Source organism: Mastomys coucha, unplaced genomic scaffold (genome assembly GCF_008632895.1).
Source record: "Mastomys coucha isolate ucsf_1 unplaced genomic scaffold, UCSF_Mcou_1 pScaffold16, whole genome shotgun sequence".
Taxonomy (NCBI): Eukaryota; Metazoa; Chordata; class Mammalia; order Rodentia; family Muridae; genus Mastomys; species Mastomys coucha.
Window position 1 is genome coordinate 25,897,400 of NW_022196898.1, and position 26,087 is coordinate 25,923,486.

A 26,087-nucleotide genomic window follows, 5' to 3' on the forward strand; every position below is an offset into this window, starting at 1 on the left:
CCTCTGTATTAGAAACTCATTACACATCTCTGCTGACATACAATAATGTGGGCTCATGGTATATAGCTGGCTTATCTTCTGTTCATCTTCTAACAACTGCTGGGCACAATGCAGAATTTAAAAAGCTACTACAATTTTCTTTATTAGCTTACTCAGGCTTCTAAGAAGAAAATCAATATTTTTAAAAAGAGTACTTCATAATGCATAAGCATATAAAAATAATCAGGGACTACATATTTGTCTTTAGGCTTCTTATGTTTGTTTAGTTCACTGTGAACATAAAACAATTCTCACGCCATAAAGAGCTGGTTGTGATGAAGCCTAGTAGATCTGCAACTTTTCATGTGCCTCTGTGACTCGGACTAGTCTTGTGAGGGGATACTTTCGGCCGGAGAGCTTCACTTAAATACATATTGGATAATGCTTAAGAAAATTTCTTGGCCAATACATCCATTGACTTTCAAACCATTAACTTAATTCCAGTTATTTCCTCCATCTGATTTTACGAAATACATATGCTATTTTACATTTTTAGATTTAATTGTGACACAGAATAACGTCATTGAAGGCATTAGTAGAAATAAATATCTAGCAGACCTGGTGATCTGAAACCCTTGACAGTGTCTAGCATATGCAAACAGCTCAGCTGTTTCACATACTTGCACTTGTCATTATTGCTTTGCATTTAACAATAGATAAAAATCACCATTAAAAAAAACTGTAAAAAAATATTCTGAATATATTCCTCTTAAAGTGATAAAAGCAATTTAGTTGTTTTATACTAATTATCAAAATGACTTAAAGTGCAGCATTTTTATAATTTATCTGCTCAATTTTAGAAGGTACAAGAACTATTTGTTTAATATGTTACTTTACATTTTAAATATATTTTACTGTTAAAATTTACTAAGTTCTTGTTTGTAGTTTTATTAAAGTCTGGTCATTTTGTTTCCAATAGTGTGAGTGTGAGGAATATAGGATTTGAGGAATGTATGTACATAGACAAACTGCTTGTTTCTTCTTATACATCATGCATGATAATACTTTATTTCTAGAGTCTGTGTGCTTTCAGGAGGTTGCACAGAAAACCCTCAGAGTAGACACCAGCATTCTTTGTCCAGAAGCTTCTCTCCACTCTGCTGGTAGACTGAGCTTATTTGATTTGGTTGCATCTTCTCTGTTAAATATCTTTGACCCACTTCCCTTGAGGTCTGTCTAAATAACAGCAACTGCCAGGGTGTCACTGTTGCTGTTGCTCATTCCTTATTTTTTTTTAAATTAATCATTCCATTCATTTAATCTCAAATGATATCCCACTTCTTTGTTACCCTTACACCAACTCCCCATCCCACATCCCCCTCCCCCTCCCTTTGCCTGTTTGAGGTTGCTACCCCACCCCCACCCACACTTTCCTGACCCACTGCTCTAGTATCCTCTATGCTGGGGCATCAAACCTCCACAAGATCAAGGGCCTCCTGTCCCATTGATGTCAGACAAGGCCATCCTCTGCTACAAATGTACCTGGAGCCATGGATCCCTTCCTATACACTCCTTGAATGGTAGTCTACTTCCTCGGAGCACTGTGTGGTCCAGCCAGCAGATGTTGCTCATTCTTATGCCCTTCTGGTGTTGAGAATAGATAATGCATCTGGCTTCAGTCTCTTTATAGTTCAGATGCTATTGTTGTGGAAGCATGGATGGCAAAGTGGAGAGATACAGCAAGGACTATAGAAGAATCAGGCAGGGTGATCCTTTGACCCTTGCCCAACATTCATTATCTAGGGAAACAATTTGAAGTAGTCATCTAACAGTAGAAGCATTAATATTTGAAAGGGAAATAAAAGAGATACTATGAGCCACAGACTCTAAGTTGTTTAAATTTGTGGGCTAGCACTGCCTTCCTCGTACTCAATCTTGGATATCAATATTTACTATGCTTAGAAAGTTGCCTCTAGATTTAAAGCATTTCTGCTGGTAAGTGGATATAGTTAGAAACAGTAATTAAGATCACCCTTGAAGTTCTTGCTCTGTGGAGTTTCCAGCCATATTGCCTCACCTTTGTCTTTTATATGTAAATTATGTTGTATGTCACTTGTGCCTTGTCACTAGCATGTCATTTGTGTATCATCACTAGCCCTCATCAGAAGCCTCTCTTTTTAGTAAACAGAAGCTGGTTAAATTCTGAGTCCTATATTACTTCCAAATCTGGCTTTAATTGTAACAGATGTCTATATTTTTACGTTACATGTTGATATTATTTGACACAACTGTACATATTTATGGATGCCTAGTGATACTTACATATATTTCCAGAAATTAGATATTCATTGTGCTCATCTCCTTGGATTCTTATAATTTTTATGTTATGAGAAAATTCAAAATTCTGTTTCCACTTATTTTGAAGCCTACAATCGAGTGAAGCTACATTCCTCTACCAGCATAAATGCTTTGGATCTAACAACAGCAATGTACTTGTTGAAAACTGACGTTGAATTTGTAGCAAAAGTCATCTTGACAACCTCATAAAGCTACTTCACCCAGAATTTATGCAAAAAAACAGTAGCTTTTTAAACTGAAATGACTAGAGTACTGGGAAATGAGTTAAGAATTTTGATATTGTGGAAAATATTGTGAGAGCAGGTGGATGTATTTTATTATAATTAATTAATGTATATTATTGATATGAGCACAGTCATGTTTAGGGCATCAATGCCACAGATCCACGGGAATGGCAAAGCTTTCCCTGAACCAGGCTCAGAAGAAAGACAGAGTTTTTACCTCATTAGAATAAGGATGTTAACAATGTATGCAGAAATTATCATCTGGAAGTTCCTCCTTCCAGACAACTACAACCTGAGACTGCTCTTGTATGGAGACCTCCTACCTGAATTAGTTAACCCACCTCCTCATCCATGCTTTACAATAATTGTGCTGTGTTTCTATAGTCCAGAGGCCCCATAGTTCCATAACACACAAACTCTGACTCATGTATAACTTCATAAATGCAAAAAACGACAGGCTAAAGCCTACACTGAATGTCCTCCATGGCAAAACAAGATCACAAAGCAAGGAAATATTAGAGAAAAATCTCAGACACTGGCTCAAAGACATTGTTTAATCTTAACTTAGCTGGTAGTGCTATCTCTAACAACAGCCCAAACAACAAATAAACAGCAGTGGAAAAAAGTAAAAAAGTGTTTATGTTTGAAGTTAAAAAAAAAAAGAAAGGAAGTCACCTCTAAAATCCATGTGCAATTTGACTATTAATATATGCAGATTAAGCTAGACCTGGACTTGGACATTTCATGTTAAAATTTCTATGGCTGACCTTGACTTGAACTAGTTTTCCCTGCATGATTTTTCAAGGAGGTTTTATATAGGCAAACTGAATAATAGTTTGTGGAGCTCTACATCAGGTGTTGTGCTTTATAATATTAGCTTGAAAATGACCAAGTATATTTTGGCTTTGCTGAAGTCCATGTTGTTCTGATAATCTGTGTATTTATGGCCCAAAGAGGAAACCCTCACCTGTTTTGGTACTAGTGATAAAATCCAGGATTTGTTCGTGTTTGTAAGACTGGGTGCTTCTCTTGGCTTGTATAAACTTTAATTTTCCATGGCCAATACTTTTACAGAGCCACAGATCTCACTTCATCTGGGATTTTTTTGCATGCAATTAATTGCCGGTCGTAGACTTGCTGTGTCTGAATAAACTTTTTCTCACTTTAAAACTTCTGTGAAGTCTATGCTGACATTATGTAGTGGTCAGGATAGATTCTTACTCAGTATCTTGAGAGCCTTGATTCTTATTAAGTATCTTGAGAACCTACATTAGACAATCAGTGACTTACACCCTCTCACGGGTACCTCTCTTAGCTTGCATAAACTCTGATTTTCCATAGTCCAGGATCCACCTCACACTACCATCTGCTGTGCAATCTCAAGGTGTCTGTCTTCTCTACTCTACATTTACTGAGAGTTTCTTATTGCCATTACAACCATCCCCCCAGCACAATAATTGGATTATTCTATCTCATCACTTTCAACCTGGGTCTACCATTTCCTGACTGGATTATCTTCTAGTAAAGATACCAGCCACTGCAGCTTAGTTTGTTATAATAAGACACAGGTTTGGACTCCAGCAACTGGGAATTTCTTTCATTCATGATAAAAAGAAAGTTAGTTTCCTTTAAATGTATCTTTTAATCAGGCAGGTGGAAGGCAATGAATCTGACATAGCTAATATAATTTCTAGCCTAAAAATAGGATTTAAAAATATCTCATTTCTTTTCCCATATGTACATATAAAGAAATTTCATGTCCTATAATGCTAACCATACATATTTTTAGACACATTAAATTTTTATCTTAAGCTTGTCTTTTTACATTTGCTTGGTAATGTAAACGTTAAGTCATTTTCTTAAATCTAAAAGGAAAGCAGACAATAAGACATTTAGCTTAAATGTTATGCTCACAAAAATGCACTTCATCAAAAAAAAAATCTTTTAGCCATAAAAACTGTAAGCTTTCAGAGTAGGAGAAAGGCAAGGAATGGGAATCCTTAGATGAAACTCAGACAGTTTAAACAGGCAGAGACAAAGCAAACAGCTCTTGTGTACTCTGGTACAGCATTATGTCAATTAAGTGTCTTACTATTATTGCTTTCATAATATTCTTACTCTGCAAATGTACTTCCTTATAGAGCATATAAATATGAGAACCATCATTTTAAAGAGAACCTCAGCTTCTTAATATACAAAGTGAGGGAAATCGGTAAAGTAATTAATAATAGAATATTAAAATGCCAAAGACTGGCATCTGTCCTATTGATCTGCATTTTCAATGGAAGTCATTTATTATCTTTGGATGTAATCCTGTATTCAAGTTACTTAGTAACTAAGTATTGAGGTATGTGAGATTCATACTTTTTTAAAAAATTACTATTAAATTTTATGTCATATTATGGAAGAGACTAAGTCTAAACTATTTCTAGTCAGGGAAGCTTTAGGTAACATACAAGAACTACTTTATAGTGAAATGAATAAAATTATTCATTAAAAAAGATCTGCTAGTTAAAGAACTCTGGTGGAAGATTCAGGAAGACATAACATTGGGTGACATTTGCTCAAAATATGTGCAAAGATGCTTTCAGATGATTAATTTTCAAACTTATTAATGTACTATAATTTATATTTAAGTATTCTAATTTTGTAAGGTTTGTCCATTTTTGATTGCCCAAAGGCACATATCAGTAATCATCTACCTGAATCAACTCTATGAGAAAGTTTACATACAGTTATGGTGCTGCAGAGAACATGCAGGAAATCTCTTGGCAAAAACAGTTTCCAAGAAAAGGGCACACCTATCAGTTATCCAATAATGAATGGTTATCTCTGAATTGTCATACACACAAGTAACATTATATAGACTGATCACATCATATTTATATATATTGAGCATGTTATATTGAAGGATATATGCATATAAATTCTATACCAGTAATAATAATTAATGAAAAAGTGGCCATAATTTTTCCCTTTTTTTAATTGACTATTTTATATATTTACATTTCAAATTTTATCCCCTTTCCTGATTTCCCCTGTGGAACCCCACTATATGATCCCCAACCCCACCTGCATCTATGAGGGTGGTCTCCCTCCTACCCACCCACTCACACCTCACTGCCCTGGCATTCCCCTAAACTTCACAGGACCAAGGGAGGCCACAAAATTTGAAAAGGACAAGAACATGATTACAAAAGGGTTTGAAGTGAGAAAGGGAAGTGGGGAAGTAATGTAATTATAACCTAAAAATACAATTTTCAAAACTCTGAAAATACACCTAACACATGCAGTAATATGTATTAATGGAATTAGGTAAGTAAAGTACAAATGTCATAGCAATCATACACACACCTTACCTGTGTAATGCATATATCTTTATGACTGACAGAAGTTTGTGGAGTCCTCTCATGTTGTGTTGTCCTCTATTCCAGAAATATATTTAGATTTATAACTAATGAAAAATAAAATACCTTTGAAATGGTAGAAATCTATATTCTAAAACTTTACAAAATGGAATATTTGAAGACTAGCTAGATATGCTAATGTAAAGGAAGAAGTATGGTACAAAATTTTCTTTCCATATTACATACTTAGGATTGGATCAAAAATACTTGTCTACTTATGTATATTTCATATAAACACTGGAAAAACCTATGGCAATATGTGTAATAGAGGAATCTTAGTTATTTGATGGGAATAATTATAGTGAAAGTAATCTTTTGTACACATTGTGGTATCAATCATAAGGTGTGGGTACTAAGTGGCAACTCTGACAGTGTTCTGCATTTCTAATCACAGCTATGTGCACATTTAAATTTTGTAATATCTGAACATTATATATAATATAATATAATATACATATAATATTCAGAATCCAAGTCTGAATACATACATTCATAAAAAACATACATTAATAAGTGTAGTATTCCACATTTTGTATAACAGGAAATCATTAATATACTCTAGTGTTCATGGGGGAAAATATTTTTAGTGTGTTCTACTTCTTCCAGAAGAAGAATATTAATTTTTTTCATTTACTTTCTATCTTTCTACATTACTTACCTGTGTGACAAACTTTATGTGTACTTTTATTGAATACTTATGATAACATAACTCCCATTTCTCACAGAATGTATTTCTTAGTCGTAACAAGCTGGCTCGTACCTGTAATAACTGCATGTCACTATCAGGAAGACTACTGAGGATTTGAGGCCAGCCTGGTCTACCTGATTAGTTCCAGATAAGCCAGGGCTATGGTGTGAGACCCTGGGTAAATCAATCCAATAAACAAACAAATACTGACAAAAATGTGTAATTTTGGCTTCAAATGTGTGTGCTACATTGATTAAAGAAAAATGAAACTGTCAAAGCACTCAGATAATAATTGTATGTGCCAGCAATTTCTGTTATTTAACTCTTTGTTTAGTCAAAGAAATTATAAAAACTGAATTTGTAATTATAGGAGTAAACACTATTTTCCATTTTTCTGTATTAATATTTTAACTGTTTATTGGTTTAGTCTCTATTCAGTATTTATTAATCCTATTATTAGTGTGAACAAAAGTTAGCAAAATATTTTTATATATAGTGTCATTTTGCCTTGTTTAAAACAATGAATGCATGTGTTACATAAAAATAACTACAAACTGTGTTGAGAATTGATTATTTTCCATAAATCTGCCTCATTACAGGGATTTCATGTTACCAATTATAAAAATTTGTGAAATAAATTTTTTGTTCACTTTAAACTGTTAACCAATTCAATGGTTTTAACTACCAATGATTCCTCTAAACGTGTTCCTAAAAAGCTAACTTAAATATTCTCGTTTTAAGTGAAATAAACGGGTTCTTAGGCCATTCCAAAGTCTTTGTTCCAAAAAGTAGACTGTTGAAACCAATAGACTGCTGAGCTATGGATGTCTTGCAGGCGCCTGGCATCACTTACACATGATTTTTATCTTTTTGCTCCCTAGAATGTTAACCTTGTTAGTGGTCATTCATATCACAAGTCAACTAACTTTAACTGATTTGCTTTTCTCTTCTCTTTCTTTTTTGACATGCTGCAGTAGCTAACATATTATGGAGAGAAGAAGGTACTAAATTTAATTGATTTTTTTATATTACCATAGCTTTTTTTTCTTAACTTTTACTATATTTGCAGATGATCCTTCATTTAAATATTGGGATTGTTTTCACTTTGATTCAATGTTTCATTTGATTGTACTGCAGCTTTTTTTTCATGTAAGCCTAGAACTATCAAAGAATTTATTAATTACATGGGATAGAAGAATAGCTCAGTGGTTAGAGGCCCCTAAAACCAAACTTGATGACATGAATTTGTTTCCTGGGGCCCATGTGGTTGAAAGAAAGCAAGAACTTCTGTCGAGAGTCCTTTTGCCCTCTTTCTGTATGCTGTAATACCTACCTTCCCCCCAGCATACATACACAGACAAACACACACCTAAAGTAAATGTAAACATAGTAATTATTATTTCATGTTACTTTGATTCATTAGTAATAGTTAGACTCTTCCATTTCAGAAGTTTTAAAAGTTTAAAAGAAGGTCCAGATAGTAAAATCAATCACAATTACAATACTTTTCATACCAAACCTTGGTTTAGTCTAAATAAGAGCAATTATCTAAATGTCCTATGAAATTACAATATTATTTTATATAGAAATGACTTACTAAGTTGAAGGATAATTTAAATAGTGTCATTCTTGAGTACAAGCCTACCACTTGGTATAAGTCTTCATATTTATTTTTAAAATAAGTACTTTTACTAATATTTATAGGGCTGTTCTTGGCTTTTTAAAAGTAGTCTGAATTCAAAAAATTGGTATACAATAAAACTTAAGACCACAATTTTTACTATCCCCTTCACTTAGTCACAAAAAACTGTGGACAATAGCCATCTCACTTCTGTTGCCAATGAGAAGAAGGAGAAGGCATACTGACTTTCATCTTAGTCTCTTCAGTACTTTGTGATCTTCTTCATTAATGGATTTTTGAAGCAGTTCCATGACTGTGTACCCCTTTTATTCAACTTGGATATTTCACTTTTGAATGCACATAGCTCAATTATGCTGAAATCAGCACTGACATGATTTTTAGTGTTTATTTATACCATATCTCCTCTCCAAAGCAAATAAATATTGATCCGGACATTAAAAATTTTATTTCAACTCATCACTGTGATGGAGAGCACAACATCTACTGAGCAGGAGATCATCAACTACAGATCTGGGACTAGTAATTGACCATAGGGAAAATGAAATGAACTGTTCTCTCTTTGCTGAGGCAGCTACTGCTCATGGCACGTCACCCGTGCTGGGCACTCCTTCTTCAAATCTGTGATATGCAAATCAACTTACAATGCATGAAAGAAATCCACATGTTTTAACTTTTATAAATGTCATCATTATTAATTTATAATAATCAATGCACAATAATAATGTAATATTAATATCAAAATTATTCAACAGCTTTAGCATTTGAGCCAGTAAAAGGCAACTCTAATATAAATTATTCTAGCAAAAGCACTAGTAGTGAGGTAATCCACTCTTGTATGCTACTACTGCCTGGAAAAGTCTTGACATCATCACTTCTAGAAGTGTTTACAGTAAAAATGAAAGAATAGGCAAGACATCTTTTTATGTTATTCCTGGGACTGAACCCAGAGCTTAATATGTAAGAAAGCCTTACTTTAGGTAAGCATAATATAAAAGCATTATTTTCATATACTGATATGATTGTTCTCAGTTCTAGCTGCAAAATCATGATACAAATAAGGGTAACAATATAAAAACATATAAAAATAAATACTCTAGTCAAGGCAGGAAATGGTGATATTCATGTCTAGATAATATATCGAGAGCTTTGCATATATAATGTGTATATATATATAAACATGTATATTTGTGGGCACTGAATATAGATAGTATTAAATAATAAAATATTTCATAAATATTTAAATGCAGTAAGATACCTTTGATTAACAAATCATCACAGAGTTTTAAGTTGTTATGGGCTGTTTGTTATAAATTATAAGGTCATTTGACAGTTTAATCTAGAAAAATTATCTCCACAAGATCCCTGATTCTATTACCTTCAATATGCACCCACCATTCAGAAATGACTCCAATCATATAGAAACAAAATTCATCACATATATGCTGTCTATAATTAATAACAGAGTTAACAGGGTACAAAATTACTCAATCAGTGTTCTATCTCCAGATGCTAGATGACACATACACACTGCAGCCATGTATCCTCCAGTGCATGAATATTGTATTAAATGTTCATAATAGATTAGAAATACTTTCTGCTTATAAGAGTGCTTGCAGTTCTTTCTATACCTTCTGTAACTTCTGTAGAGAAGAGAAACAGAGTACAGAGGAGTTACTTAGTATGTACACAGAATATTTTGAGTCCTAGAATCAAAAGAGAAATGAAGACAAATGTTATCTAAAGAACATATCATTGCCTTGTAGAACCTTTACAGTTTCATGAGGTCCAATTTATCAATTCTTGATCTTAGAGAATGAACCATTGTAGTTGTTTAGGAAATTTCCCTCTGTGCCAATGAGTTCAAGGCTCTTTCCAACTTGCTTCTAGTAGGTTCAGTTTATCTGGTTTTATCTTAAGGTGTTTGATCCACTTGGAGTTGAGCTTTGTACAAGGTGACAAATATGGCTCTATTTTCATTCTTCTACATACAGACAGCCAGTTAGACCAGCACCATTTATTGAAGATACTTTTATTTTTTTCCATTTTATATTTTTGTTGTCTTTGTCACAGATCAAGTGTGCTTAAGTATATGGTTTTATTTTTGAGTGTTCAATTCTATTATATTGATCAATGTGTCTGTCTCTGTACCAATACCATGCAGTTTTTATCACAATTGCTCTGTAGTACAGCTTGAGGTTCAGGATGGTGATTCCACCAGAGGTTCTTCTATGGTTGAGAATAGTTTTCGCTATCCTAGGTTTTTTGTTATTCCAGATGAATTTGCAAATTGCTCTTTCTAAGTCTGTGATGAATTGAGTTGGAATTTTGATGGGGATTGCATTGAATCTTGCTTTTGGCAAGGTGGCCATTTTTACTATGTTAATTCTGCCAATCCATGAGCATGGGAGATCTCTCCACTTTCTGAGATCTTTGATTTCTTTCTTGAGAGACTTGAAGTTATTGTCATATAGGGCTTTCATTTGCTTGGTTAGAGTCACCCCAAGATATTTTATATTATTTGTGACTGTTATGAAGGGAGTTGTTTCCCTAATTTCTTTCTCAGCCTGTTTATCATTTGTATAAAGGAAGGCTACTGATTTATATGAGTTAATTTTATATCTGGCCACTTTGCTGAAGTTGTTTATCAGCTGGAGAAGTTCTCTGGTAGAATTTTTGGGGTCTCCTATGTATACTATTATATCATCTGCAAATAGTGATACCTTTATTTCCTCTTTGCAAATTTATATTCCCTTGATATCTTTTTGCTGTCTTATTGTTCTAGCTAGCACTTTGACTAGTATATTAAATAGATATGGGGAGAGTGGGCATCCTTGTTTTGTCCCCAATTTGAGTGAGATCACTTCAATTATGTCTCCATTTATTTTGATATTAGTTGTTGGTTTTCTGTAAATTCCTTTTATTATGTTTAGGAATGGGCCTTAAATTGCTGATCTCTTCAATACTTCTAACATGAAGAGTTGCTATATTTTGTCAAATTCTTTTTCTGCAACTAAGGAGATGATCATGTGATTTTTTTCCTTTGAGTTTGCTTATATAGTGGTTTACTTAATGGATTTCCATATATGGAACCAACCTTGCATCCCATGGATGAAGCCTACTTGATTGTGGTGAATGACAGGTTTGATGCATTCTTGAAATCGGTTTGCAAGAATTTTATTGAGTATTTTTGCATTGATATTCATAAGCGAGATTGGGTTGATGTTCTCCTTTTTGGTTGGGTCCTTTTGTGGTTTAGGTATCAAATTAATCATTTGTTTACATTATATTTTCAAAATTAACTAGCAGATATAAACTATATTAGATTTTCAAATATTTTATGATGGTTTAATAGCAGGTATAAGCTTACTTAAATATTTATAAATCAAGTTGGTATAATTCATATGGCATTACATGCTTGTAGCATGCAAGAGTAGCACAGTGCTTGTGTAGAATAATGAGAATAGCATTTTATTCCACTATGAACATGGACAGAAATCTCTTTGTATACTCTGAAGTGACAGACTATAAAAAACATTCTACCTAAAAAAAATAAAATAAAAATTTAAATTTAAGTAGGATCATGAATTCTTGGGAAAAATGATATAAAACTTGATACTATAGGGAAGTCAGAAGTTTAGCACAGAATGAGGGACCAATTAGTTTCAAGAAAAAAATGAATATAGTGATGAATTGACTTCTCACCCACATTCCCCATCATATCCTGGAGAGATCGCATCATGAAATTCTCAACTGTTTTTTAAATATTACTTAGAGCTAATCATTCTGCTAAATCTGTGCCCCTATATTTCATTTAATACTAACAGCTGTGTGATACAGTTATGACCTCTAAATTCAATATGGGCAATTGTTAAACAATTATCATTCTTTGCCAATATTTCATGATGATTTCAGAAACACAATGGTATTATTTTTCTCCTGGAAAAATTAAAAACTGGACAAAACAAAGTAAACCCCTGTTGATGATATTTATTTATATTTCATCTGTGACTGGCATCCTGATGTATATTTATGATTTATAAAATTACTGGTGTGAATTCACATTTTAAAGGTTAAAAAGCAGACTTACAGGCTTATATGTATTATTTGGATAAAGTGGTGTTTTAAAGGACGTTTCAACTCAGAAATTGAACAGTTCAGTTACTCAGTTCCCACTGAGTATGCTGTGTAAAAATCAGAATTTAAAAAACTATAATTAGAGAATCTTGAGTCAAGGGATGGATAGTTCAAGAAAATTAGGCGATCTGGATGGTAACTAGTTGTCAGTTCTAAATGACTTGCAATTACTGATGGGAGTCATCAGAAGAAACTCAAAGAAGATGGTTATTCATTCATAACTGAGAGAAGCATTTTAAAAAAATACCAAGTGTAGAAGTGCCTGTACAGCTCAGGTAGACACAACAGCATGATTCAGTTACATTTGATTATAAATTTCAATAGCAATATGCAGAATCTGATAGTATTAAATTGATAGTTATTAAAATATAGCATATTCAATCTAGATAGTGTCTACATGTAGGCTTTACTGATACAAATAAATTTTTGGTACAAATAGCAATGTACTTTTCAAACCTTATTATGTATATATATAATTTATATTCTGCTATGCACAGCTATACATATAGCTTAAAGCTGACAAATAGAGAATTATTTCTTATGATTTTTATGTGACAAGTGTGACTGCTACATAAGTCTTGTCATTTCTTTACTGTTTAGAAATATCCTTTCTTAATGTTGTATTCTGTGGAGCTATAATTTACCGATCATTTTTGAAATAACCCAGAATGATTTTAATCCAAAAGAGCTATTGCATGAATTTCACATATAAATATGCTGTGTATAAAAACCAAAAAATTCAGATTTAATCTTTGAATTACTTTTCCTCCTGCTAATAAAAATAGAGAAATACAATTCTACATGTCTATAACTTATGACTTTTTTATTTAGTAGGGGCTGATTTATAGCATAAAATATGACTTATGTTCCATAGACAAATACTTGTATAAATTAGGAAATTATTGTGTTCCTCCATGGATGCAAAACCAGATACTGAACTGATAATTATCTAAATTGACTCAGAGTCAATGTTTCTTGTTAAATGTTAGATGAATTACTCTAGACTTTCTAGATGAATTGAGAACTAAAAAAGAAAGTAAGCAATATTTGGCCTTTCAATTTATCAAGAATTAAGTATCATCCCTTATCTTTTAAGGAACATTTGAAAGATAATTTAATACATTGAATACATTGATTAAATAAATTAGGGTTTTTAACTGATTATTTTATTTATTTACATTATGCCCCTTCCTGGTTTCCCCTTTACAAACTTCCTATCCCCTCCCCCATATCCCTTGCTTCTATGAGTGTAGTCCCCCATCCACCCACCCACTCCCACCTCAGCACTGGAACATTCCCCTATGCTGGGGCTTCTACTCTCCACAGGACCAAGGGACTTCCCTACCATTGATGCCAGATAAGGCAATCCTCTGCTACATATGCAGCTTGAGCCATGGGTCTCTCCATGTATACTCTTTGGTTGGTACTCTGTCTGTTTGGTTGATACTGTTGTTCTTCCTATGGGGTTACAAAGCCCTTCAGCTCCTTCAGTCCTTTCCCTGACTCTTTTTTTTTAGAGTCCTGAGCATTGCATCTATATTGGCTAGGCTCTGGCAGAGCCTATCAGGTGACAGTTATACCAGGCTCCTGTCAGCAAGCACTCCTTGGCATCAGCAATAGTGTCTGGGTTTGGTATCTACAGACGGGATGGATCCCTAGGCAGGACAGTCTCTAGAAGTAAACAATGTAATTGAAAAAAGAAAGTGGCTGCCTAGTGTTAGAAAAGGAAGTTCCATGGGTTTAGAGCTGAGTATGTTGAATATAAGCTGAGACTGAATCCAGAAAGATAAAAGATTGCATGAATATGGGCTCCCAGAACTCATATGTATGATTCCAGGACAGATATGAATGACTATGTTAGAACCCATAACTGGTATGTACTCTCTCAGAACAGATAAGCCTGTGCACATGGGTGCCTAGACAGGTTTGTATACTCCCAGACACATGTAGGTAAAGATATGTGAGCTACTGGTCAGGTGTGTTTGTTTCCAGGACAGGTATGCATGAGTATATAGCATCCTTAGAAAGATATAGTCTCCATAGACAGGTGCACATGAGAACCTGTGTGCTCTGGGGCAGATGTGTATACTTCCAAGACAGGTGTCCATTAATATGTGTAGCCAATACTACATGCATGTACGTTCTTGGGACAAATTAGAATTTGTCTGAATTTGGGAGACCTGTACAGGTTTGTATTCTTTCAAACAAGTGTGGATAAGGATACGGGAGACTCAGGTAAATGTATAATGTATACTCTCCAATGGTGTTACTTAGGATGTGGTAAGAGCATCAGAGTTTAGACTTCTTCCAACTTCACCCATGCATCAAGTAGCATCCTTTCAGCTTTCTGTACCTCTTGGTGTGGATTTACAAAGAAGAGGATATTTTATATCAATGCACTCACATCATTAATGAATACAATTTAAAATGATTATTTGAAAAATTTGACAGTTTCTTGTAAAATAAGTTTAATAAATTTATTTTAGATTGAGGAAATAGATGTTCAAAGTTTGTCAAAATAAAAATGGATATTTAAAACCTTTGTGTAGGATGTTTAATGGTGTATATTCTTCAATATCTACTACATTTGGTCTTTTTTTGTATCTAGAAGTCTTTAAACACAATGACCTCCTAAATGAGTGAGATTTCTTTCTTTATAGGGAACTATGATAAATACTTAGTGGATTTTATTCTTCATTAGTGACTTTTAAACCTTAACTAATACCCACATTAATTAGAGAAGGATTTTTTTATATTCTCTGTGTCAAGAAGTTCATAATTATATTAGTACTTATTTGAAGACAAATGAAACATGTACTGATTTATAAAAGGGATCCACTTCACTACAGATCAGGAAGACTCAGAAAATGTCTGTGTGTGTCTCATGCAAGGGAGGTCCCCTTCATTTACTTTATTAGCATTATACAACTTCTTAAATGTATGCCTGCCAGGGAGATGATGGGCTCTGTGCTTTTGTTGCAAATGTTTCTGATAATTCTGTTTTGAAGTTTTGAAATGTGTTTTACCCTTAAGGTCTGGGAATTGGGAACATGTTCTATGTTTTTTATGAAGATGGAATCAAAGTGATACAACCCACGGAATGTGAATTTCAGAGGCACATTAAGCCCAGTGAAAAGCTCCTTGGATTTCAGGCAAGTATCTAAAAAGTAGCTTTGCAGTTTAACGAAACTAAAGTAAAATTATATTTTGGAGAATCAATGAAGCCTATGACTATGTATAACTTGTGATGGAAGAAAATTCTAAGTCTATAGTGCTGTCTGATTTCATGAAGCTTTTATATATGAGAACAGAAATAACAATATATCTTACAATTTTAATACTTTTTGTTTTGAAGTGAATTTGATCACATGAAAGTTCAACAATAAACACACTATTCAATAACTTTGTTGGCTTTTTTTTATTTAAAATATCTCCAGGTTATGAGGATAGCATTTCTTTTAACAGTAAAAAAAAAACTGAGCATAAATAATTTTTGGAATGTATATATTTTAGAATATCTAACACTAACTCATTTTATCTATCATATCCACACAAATTTATTCACATACTAAACATTTAAATTGAGCTTATTTTCAATATAGTGAACACACTTACTTAAAGCTGACAAGGCCATGGCATGTTACTAAAGAAGACACTTAATGCCATGGTTTAGAACTTTATAGTAAATCTTCATCCAGTCCATTGGAGGCCAGTGGTGCTGCTCTTTATTGATGTATAAAGAATGCAATTCACAGATGAAAACGATGCCCTAGAATGAGAATCAATCATGAATGGGGGACAGCACATAATGAATTAAATAATTATTTATTATGTGAAGTAATTTTTTTCTTTGCTTGGACATAGAAAATCTGGTTATTCCAGTATGTATGTGCATGCTTTGACAGAGTTCTCCACAATTTCAGGTTTCTAATTATCAGTAAATTTTTGAGCAGTGAGTAGAGTATAATATATAATGACAATGTTTTATTAGGGACATTTGTCTTTCTGTGTCTATCTCTGTGTTTCTGCTTCTCTCTCTCTCTCTCTCTCTCTCTCTCTTTCTCTTTCTGTTTCTCTTTTCCTCTGCCTCCTTCCCCCTCCTTTTCTCCCTTCATTCTTCAATCTCTCTTCTTCCATACATCTTCTCTTTGTCTTTTTGAACATAAATTTATGTTAAAATATTGATTCTGAGACTTGAAAGCTAAGGGCTAATGTATTAAGTCTGAATCAGTAGTACTGGCATATAGTAGACCATGTAGATGAGAGTGGATGTATCAGTTTAACACTTCTGTGGGTCAGGTTATCAGTCTACAACCTGAAATTGATGTGAATATAGAGCCTTGAGTATGGCTCTTAGTGCAGGTAGAAAACTCTCTAGATTTCAATGTTACAATCTTGAGATAGAATTTTATCTTTCTTGAGACACATGAGTTTGGGAGCATATTCACCAGACTGAAGATGCTGCCAGTCACCTCCATAAACACCTTCACTACATCTATATTAGGATTTAGTTAAGCTTTTGTACATTATGGTTCAACCATGTGTATATAGGTGGCAGGTTTCACCTCTGTTTCCTTTAGTGCCTGACAAGGTACAAGCATATTCATGCTTACATGCTATACATCAACATGGGCAAGCAGTACTAGTAAAACAATTTCACAAAAAGGTCCTTAAATGTATCCTTGGCTAGTCATTCTCTTTTGTGTAAGTTTAAAGAGGGATACATCTTATTTCTTCCCTACTTTAAGATTAATCCCTATTTTTCAATTTCACCAAAACTGTTTTTTGTTTGTTGTTTGTCAAAAAACTTTTCAAAGGATAATTTATCACTAAAGTTGTAGGAGAAAAATATAATCTCAGGTACCTATTAATTTATGATGATAAGGTCTGAGGTACTGTTTGGATATTTGAAAACATTTCTTTGGAGTAGAGAAATTAAACCTATCTTATCTGATCTTAGAGGATAACTCTCTGGATATGAGCTGTGAAGGAGAATTCTTTTGGAATCACTTTCCTCATGAATAAAGAATAAACATCGATATGATATTTTTCAAAGTCATTTTTAACATTAAGATAGTAACAGTTCAGTTCCCAACACAGAGTGTGGATCACTGGAGTGTAGATAAGAAATGATACACTTCGAATCTTCCATCAAATTCTTCAAAAGGTGCTGTTTGCTTGCTTTAAATAAAAATTCAATTTTGGTGCAATGTCAGCTTACATTAGGTTTCTAACTTTGGGAGAGTTGCTGGCAAGGATTCGTTCAGTGAGCTGTGCTATTCTTTCATCTCCTCGTTTGATTTTTGCCCTTTGTTTTGCATCTCTGATAGGCAGGACTCTTGCTATATTTATACTAGCTGTACACACAATTTCATCTTGTCGGGGGGCATGATTTTCAAGTAAATATATTTCTCTTCCAGGATAAGGGATTCAGATTCAAATGAAATAAGTTTGGGGAATGTTTAAGCTGTTTTCAGACTTCAACGTTTCATACTTTTGGATATCAAGGACTTTCTGTTTCACCTACAACCCATACACAGTCAATGCTAGTGATTAGAGATGTAGCTTTCTTTGGATCCAGGTGCTGGTCTTGACAAAAAGCAGGGTTTTACTCTGACTGGCTACTCTACCACCTTTGACAACAATGTCCCATGTCTTGCTATGTTTCCCTATTGTGGAACATCGCCAGAAGTAGTTCTATTTCTGTATGTAATCCCTACTTGAAACCTTCAGAGAAACAATACTGAACTCACAGCATTTTGCTGCACACAGGGCATGAATCTCTAAGAATCCTAATCTAAGTTATGGGCTTCATCATTTGAAAATCATTTTCCCTTGAGATATCAACATTGGTACTCTATTAGAATAGAAAGTGTACCTAAAAATCAAAGATCTTTAGCAAACAAGATACCTGGGTGCAAGACTGATGCAAGTTAGCATAGGAGCACAACAGGTTTCTCCACAGTGATCTTACTAACTCTCCTGGAGAAAATTCTAGTTTCCCTTTACTTTTTGTTCTGTTTCTAATCCAACTACTCCTTTTTAATCTGTGGAACACCAAATACTTGTTTAAATATAACCACTCATATGTGATATGGACCAATTACTTCCAAGCATATACAGTGAATTATATGTAGCCCTCTGAATTCCACACTGCTGTGCATTCTGGAAGCAAAGTTAGAATACTCCCCTGAACATTGCTGTCTCTGTGCAGGTACTATTCAAAAGGGCTTCATTTGCAGAACTGTGGAGTGGTGAGAGTTTAAGCTTTTGTCCCTTTGATTGTTCTGTGACACCATGCAAAGAACTTCCTATGGAGAGTACTATACACACCTTCTAAATAGTCCTCCAGAGATTGGTATCTAGATTTCAAAAGAAATATATTTATGAATTTGTTGTTTGAAGTGATAGATGTAAGATCTTCTGATGTTTCTTAACATTCAAGCTGTTAGACAATTTTATTCTCTGTTTCAGTTGAACAAAAAGCTCAAAGTGTGGTGAACTTTGGAGGAGGGGGCTTTATAGCATGTAGCAGTGTCTTGATGGAACTGTGCAGTGCCTTTGTAATTTGGGTCCCTCAAGGTTCTAGAAGAAAGCAAATTAAGAACCCTTCAATGAACTATCCATAACACCAGCCAAGTTACTTTAATGATTGAGAGCAGAAGAATTAGTGTGGCCACAGTTAGTTTAATTTTTCACTAGATGAGTCTTCAAAATAGAAACATTATGTGATAGAAAGAGTATTGATACAGATACTCTGCTTCTCCTCATGTGCAATCCCACATTGCACATTTAACACATTTTCTGTCCTTGAAGTATAATGTTTTGAAATATTATTATTAAATATTTTATGTTTGCATGATTTAACAACTAACCCTTTCAGTTTAACAATACCTGTTATTTTTTTAAAATGTACTTAAAACTATATCAGATTAGCATACCATTTGATTTATTCTGGATGAAGGTGAAGCATAATTCAGCAAGCTAACATTTTAAATTTTATTTTATTAATGTTTGAATTTATAGATATTACAAAAACTGTTAAGTGATGAAAATCAAATTTATTTACATTCTTTGTAAATTTTTCACAATATATTTTTTCTTTTGGACACCTATTTTATTTTATATAATATTATTCCCTATAAGATGTTATACTTAACACTCCAGACATTACACCTTCTTTTTTTCCAATAGTTTATTTTTTTTATTCTCTTACATCCTGATCACATGCCACAGTCCTTTCTTTCCTTCCAGTCCCATTCTTACAAATATCTCAACCAATTGACCCCTCTAATTGCCGCCTCCAATTGCCTTCTCCAATTGCCTACTCCCATTGTCTTCAGAAAAAGGGGGTCACCTCTTGGGTACCTTTGGACATCTAGTCCAAAGGAGACTAGATACATCATCTCTCACACCAGGCAGTCCAGGTTGTGGAAGAGGATTCAATGGCAGGGAACAGAGATCATGACAGCCCCTGCTCTACTTCTTAGGGGACCCGAATGAAGACCAAGCTGTACATTTGCTGCAAATGTGTAGGGGGCATAAGTCTAGCATGGGAAAACTTTGAACATATAGATAGAGGAGACAATTTTCGGAACAGAACACCAATAGCTCAGGTTCTAATATCAATAATTAATAAAAAGGGACCTCATGAAACTGAGGTCTAACAGATAACTAATATCTAAAAAATATAAAGAACTCTTGTTAGACACCAACAAATCAAATAATCAAAGTAAGAAAGGGGTTCAGAGGTAAATAGAAATAGAGGTAAGAAGAAAGAAAGAAAGAAAGAAAGGAAGAAAGGTAGGAAGAAAAAAGAAATGTTCAACAGCTTTAGTCATAAGGGAAATGCTATTCAAAATGATGCCAAAATTTCATCTTACATCCTTTAGAACTGCTAAGTTCAAAAACTCAGCTGGTTCTACATGCAGGTGAGGATATGGAACATGGGGAACATAATGTAATTTCTACATTGAAATTATGATACAATCACTTAATAAGAATTCAAATGACGATGAGCTAAATCTAAAAATCACTAATTTTACTTAAAGACGCTGTTAATGCATTGTCTGGAATAATTCAGTTTTTGATTATTGATTCATTTATTTTTAAAACTTTATTTCTTTATTTTAAAGCAGTTATTATAGATTTTTTCAACCAGTTAATGATGCAGTCAATATTTCCCAGAGCTTGCTAGGCCATAGTGTAGCTGTGCCATTTATTTGTTTATAACCTTTAGAAAACAAAGGAATTGTGGTAGATACTGTTGTCATGTACAAAACAGTGTGTTACATAGCAATTATGGACACAAAAATTTCTGTTTCTGACTCTTTTGTCAAAAATTATTTCCTAGTCATTACTCAAAATGGTGACACTCAGGGGTTTCCAGATGGAAAATCAAGGAGCTTTCAGATGAAACCAAAACTTAATTTTTGTATATATTTATTTTCAAAATGAACATAAAACATATAATTGTATATAACTTTCAGCACACTATGCTGTCTCAATACACAGAGTCATCATATTGTGTTTAGATTAGGTTAGGCATACACGTTTTTGGAAATATTTTCATTTTGTGGTATAAACAGTGTACATTCTTTTAACATTTTGAAATATATAATCCCTATGCTCTTCAACAGAACCCCAGAATGTCTTGTTACTTTTTAATTTTAAATAGGTACCTCTGAATCAGCTGTTTTCTCTTCTAGGTACTTAAGCCCCGTATCATCTAGTATGTTCTAATTTATCCCTAGGATTGTAACATGGGTTTGTGTCTTTGTTTATTCCTGTGTCAGAGAAACTTGTAGCCATCTGTCTTTCTGTCAGACTTTAGACTAGTTTACTAAACATAACATCAAAGGCCATCTATTTTCAAACAAATATATGTTTTTAAACAAAGGATTTTTAGACCTTAATAACATTCTATTATATGCTATACCTCATTTCTTTATTTATTAATTATTATCTAACAAGCTTCTCACTTCTTGAGTACTGAACTCTATATGGTCACTAATGCACATCTTAAGTGAATTTAGTTTAATTGTGAATCTGTAGATCTTTATTGAGAATTGTTGTATCAGGTTTTGTGGTAATTATTCCTTGAAGTCAAAACAAGTGGATATCTATGAGCTACAAATCACATGCCTGTGTGTAAGTGTGGCAGTTGCTCTTATAGATATGCAAATAATGAAGTATGTTGAATAACATAATCCTAATGAATTTCCCCTGAGTGAATATCTTTCCCCAAACAGGAAAATATGCCATCCTGAAGATATGCATGCATAAGAGGCAGGAACAATTGGCAAGGGGCTATACAAACAGCATTCTACTTAAGTCTCAGCTCATTGCTGCACAGGAAATGGGAATCAGGTAGCGGCATCATGGGCAACACAAATCAGTGGCTAGAAACATGGCTAGGTTTCCACAGGAACTGTGCCTGCCCTTGGGTGTCTTTAAGTGTTAGGCTTAAAATCTTGAGAGTTTCAATTTAAACCAAATTTTATAGGATGAAAACATGATCTTTATGATAGGAATACAGGAAAATTATGAGACCATGTTCAAAAATCTTTATATTTACAGCATGGTTTTCCTTATAATTAATTCTTTAATCTGCAACATTGGGTATACTTATTAAGTCATATAATTTTACAAATGTAACATTTTAAAAATAATTTAAAATGTGTTATATAGAACAGATATTTTTATATATTTTCTCTAATTGATAAAATAAATATACTTGCATATATTTTTTATCTTTTCACAATAAACCCATACGTAATAAAATTAATCCCAGCATTTCGGATGCAGATGTAGGATAACTGTTGCAATTTTAAGGCAAGTCTGGTCTATGTTATGAGTCCAGGCTAGTCAGAGCTACATACTAAGACTTTATATTAAAAATAATACATAAACTAAGTTTTCTAAAACAATAATCAAGGAATACATATTATAAAATATTTAAAATTATTTTAATTCTTGTCCTACGTCTGGGAGTGTGATTGCTTGGTAAGGAACTTGTGTCACTTGTGTCAATTCCTGGGTTCCCTCACTGATGCTAAGGAAAAGAGAAGGTTAATCATATGCAGTTTTGCTCCTTATTAGCATTTTTATGCAGAACAAATTTCTCTGTGAACTGCAGTCAGGTTTAAAAATAGCAATAATGTAATTATGTCTGCAAATATATTTATAATCTGGGTGAAATAAATCTGTTATATCAGAATAATTGTTTCAGTCAATGGAAGGCTCACAAATTACTCAGTCTGTCTTCCACACCCACAACTTAGCTGGACAATATGTGAGGACGGAAGAATCACATCTAAATAAGAGCTGCCATCTTCCTCTATCACTGTGTGCAGCAGGGGCAAAGTACAGTGGTTAAATGGTATTATAGGGGCTGAATACATGCAGATGAGTTAATAGACTGACATGGTACTCAACCCATACTTCCAGCTCACCCACAATGTGTAGAAGAGTGATATAGATCTTTTGTGTCTCTAGAAGTTTCCACATCTAAACTCACCAAAAGGAGAAGCCAGTAAAATCACATTACTCAGTGCCATACTAAGAAAGAAGAACGTAGAGGGGAAGGAGGGCAGTGGCTCTCACTCAATGTCATTCAAGTTATTTAATTATTTTTCATAAAATATTGGATCTCTTTTCTTTTATGGATTTATAAAGATGAGCTATAAGTTACCTTAAATAAAATGCACCCTTCAAGGTAAAATAAACCTAACTAGGAGTCATTAAAAATGCCCACAATGACTAGAATTTTCTCTCTAATCTATTTCATATCTAGAATTTTAGATCATAATAATAAAGCTACTGTAGGCTTTTAAAAAAATATTACAGTGCTAATTTATCAGGTAAGTGAATAGCCCAAAATAGACATGAGCTGAAAGAAACACTGAAGTTCAAATCTAGGGTATGTTTAAAAATTACACTGATAAATAACCAAGAGTTCACTTTTCAAAGAGAGAAAACCATGCCACATAATTAAGGATCATTGTTTTACTGACCTCTTTATTTCTAGGAATGTGTTGAGAGTTAGTTGGAAATTAGGGGTAAAACAAATCAAATTATGTTACACAGTGTGTTTGAAGTGATTAGACACTCTTTGTCAGATGACAGAGGTCCAGAAGACATTTGAAAGGAATCTCTCTATTTCTAGGTTGACTGACTGTTTCTCTTGGACGGTTTGATTATAATCAACTTTCTATTATTTTAAGAATATGGCAGTAGGAATTACTATATTATGTAGTAGCAGATTTTTCACTCTTGACTTTTTTTTAACTAGCCATCTTGCTAGGTTTACTTTGTAAAACAAATTTATTGCTCTGTTATGATAGAAACGTCATTATGCGGAGAAGCAAAATTAAACTGAGCCTTTTAATTCTAAATGCTCATGCTAGTTCTTAATCAAGTTGACTGCATGTGAAGCTCCAGCTTCCACCTAATTCACTTTTATTGACAGCCAATAAAATTGCTGCATCTTGCTGGTTTTGGTATTAGTTTTCAGCCTGACACATTTTACGAACTACTTTCTTCTGTTTATATGATATAACTGGAGACCTTTGGCCTGGAGAGTTAGTCTCTGTCACTGCAGCAAACACAAGCCTGAACAGTACACATGATATTTCCGTCCCTAGGATTCTCAGCCCTGTAAGTCATTGCTGTACTCAGAATTTTGATCTCATGCAAAAGCTAGGAGGGCCAGAATGCTGTCCCATTTGCTGACTTATTTATAATGTCTACAATTTTCTCGTTATATTTTATAGGTATTTTAATATTTAACACTCTATTATTTATCAAATCAACTATATCATATATAATTTACATTTTTATAAGTTTTTCATTTAGATACTGTTGAGGTCACTCTACACCTTTGATTTTTCACCCATGCAACTAAAAATAGTTGCTACAATTTGAATTCAATCTTATAAAAATCCAGGTGAGTAAATGAGTAATATTCTAATTTGTTCAGTTAAAAATAGCCAATGACAGATTTTCAGAAATGTGTTCCATTGTACTCTGTATGTGTTATGCTTTTATGATCCAGCAGAAACTATTCCATGCAACCAAATCTCTCCAAACAGTTCTGGGAAATGAAAACAAAGTTTATGTGAAATGTGTAGACTAGGGTAATTTCATGAAGTGCAATCCCCAGAGAGAATTCCATCTGAAAATAAGAGGTGAGTTGTACTGATTACTTGAACAATACAAACATGATTTTCTTTAATCCTCACGATGAGTCTTTTTGATGGAAAACATTATTATATGCATTTTACTAAAGAGGTAATCAGGGCTTATGAAAAGTGTTTCAAAACTCATAGAAGGGTACTGCTGGGTGTTACACCTGGGAATCATTAGCCTCATGGCTGATTCAGCTTCCCATTTCCAGCCCTGGCTTATGAATGCAAAGTGCCCTCAGTATTTTTATTAGGTTAAAAGTAAGGATTTCTGCCCTGGAATTTGTGTGCTTTTGATTCTTGAAAATCAAAATCCTACTATAAGACAGCATTCTGGGGTAGCTCTAATTCAGGTAAAAATAGCTTGTAAGCTGTAAGTGCAAATTTTCTGGCTGATATTGACATGAATTAAACCTCTCATAGAATGTGAAAAATTCATTGGATTCCATTTCTGGGATGGGTGGAATGGAATATTGCCTGGGTTATGAGCAATGATCCCATTTAGAAGACAGATCAAAACTGTTTTGTTTTGCAACCTTTCTTTGTATTTTAGGAAAAACAAGTGTGTTATGCTTGGAGGCTTTGTTACAGCTCAGTGGTAGAGCCCTTACCTAATATAAGCAACTCATTGAGTTTTAATTCACAGCAAAGAATGAAGAAAAATAAAATGTCCTTTGGTTCTAAATTGTATAATAACCTATTTTGAATATAATTTTCACTTAATGTGCAAAGCAGAATTTAAAAAGACATTATAAGTAGAATATTTATAAATAGCTCAAGTAGATCATATATATATTAATTTATATATTATAAATAAACATATATTAATATATATATATATATAACACATTAATTTTATAAGTACACATTTCTAAAAGATCATAAGAGGTTTCATGGTAAAAGAACTAAATATTCTGATGATATTTAAAATGATCAATATTTTATCATTTTTTATCATAAATTGAATCATTCACTCAGAAAAAATTTACATTGTATCGCACAATTTTCCAAGTATAACTTTATTTGATTTACATTAGTGAAATAAATTGTGATAATATATTTTGGTGTGTGTGTGTGTGTGTGTATGTGTGTATGTATGTGTGAATTCAAAACATACATATATTTTTTTTAAAACAGAGAAATCAAACACAGGAACTCAGTTTAATTTTGCTTGTTTGCTTTTGGCTACTAAGTAGTTTTGACCAAATGAAATTCTCCAGATAATCCATAACATGAAATCAAGCCTGTTCCTTTCAAGACAATAGAAGACTCTAAGCAGATGGTTTAAGCTATTGGTTAGTTTTACTTTAGTAACTAAAGGTGGTATAGCAGTGCACAGAACCTATTATGGTTATTAATACTGTGGAGTTGGGCTTCCTCAGACTGTGACTGACAATGTGGTACTTAACAGAAAAATCCTTTACCAATTCATAAATTCATAAATGTCCTATCATAGGTAAAAATAAACAT

The 26,087-nt window shown here is 33.4% G+C and overlaps 1 protein-coding gene across 4 annotated transcripts in view; it reads left to right on the plus strand.

Moving 5' to 3' along the window:
- The window catches only part of Fstl5 (follistatin like 5), a 654,438-nt gene that overhangs the window by 520,806 nt on the left and 107,545 nt on the right, over positions 1-26,087 (plus strand). For 2 of the 4 annotated variants that reach the window (XM_031374116.1, XM_031374117.1), the window contains exons 11-12: positions 7,631-7,657; positions 15,466-15,584. In XM_031374116.1, the coding sequence (XP_031229976.1) occupies positions 7,631-7,657; positions 15,466-15,584 (146 nt within the window). The remainder of the gene's footprint in view (positions 1-7,630; positions 7,658-15,465; positions 15,585-26,087) is intronic. The other 2 variants (XM_031374118.1, XM_031374119.1) reach the window with 1 other exon arrangement.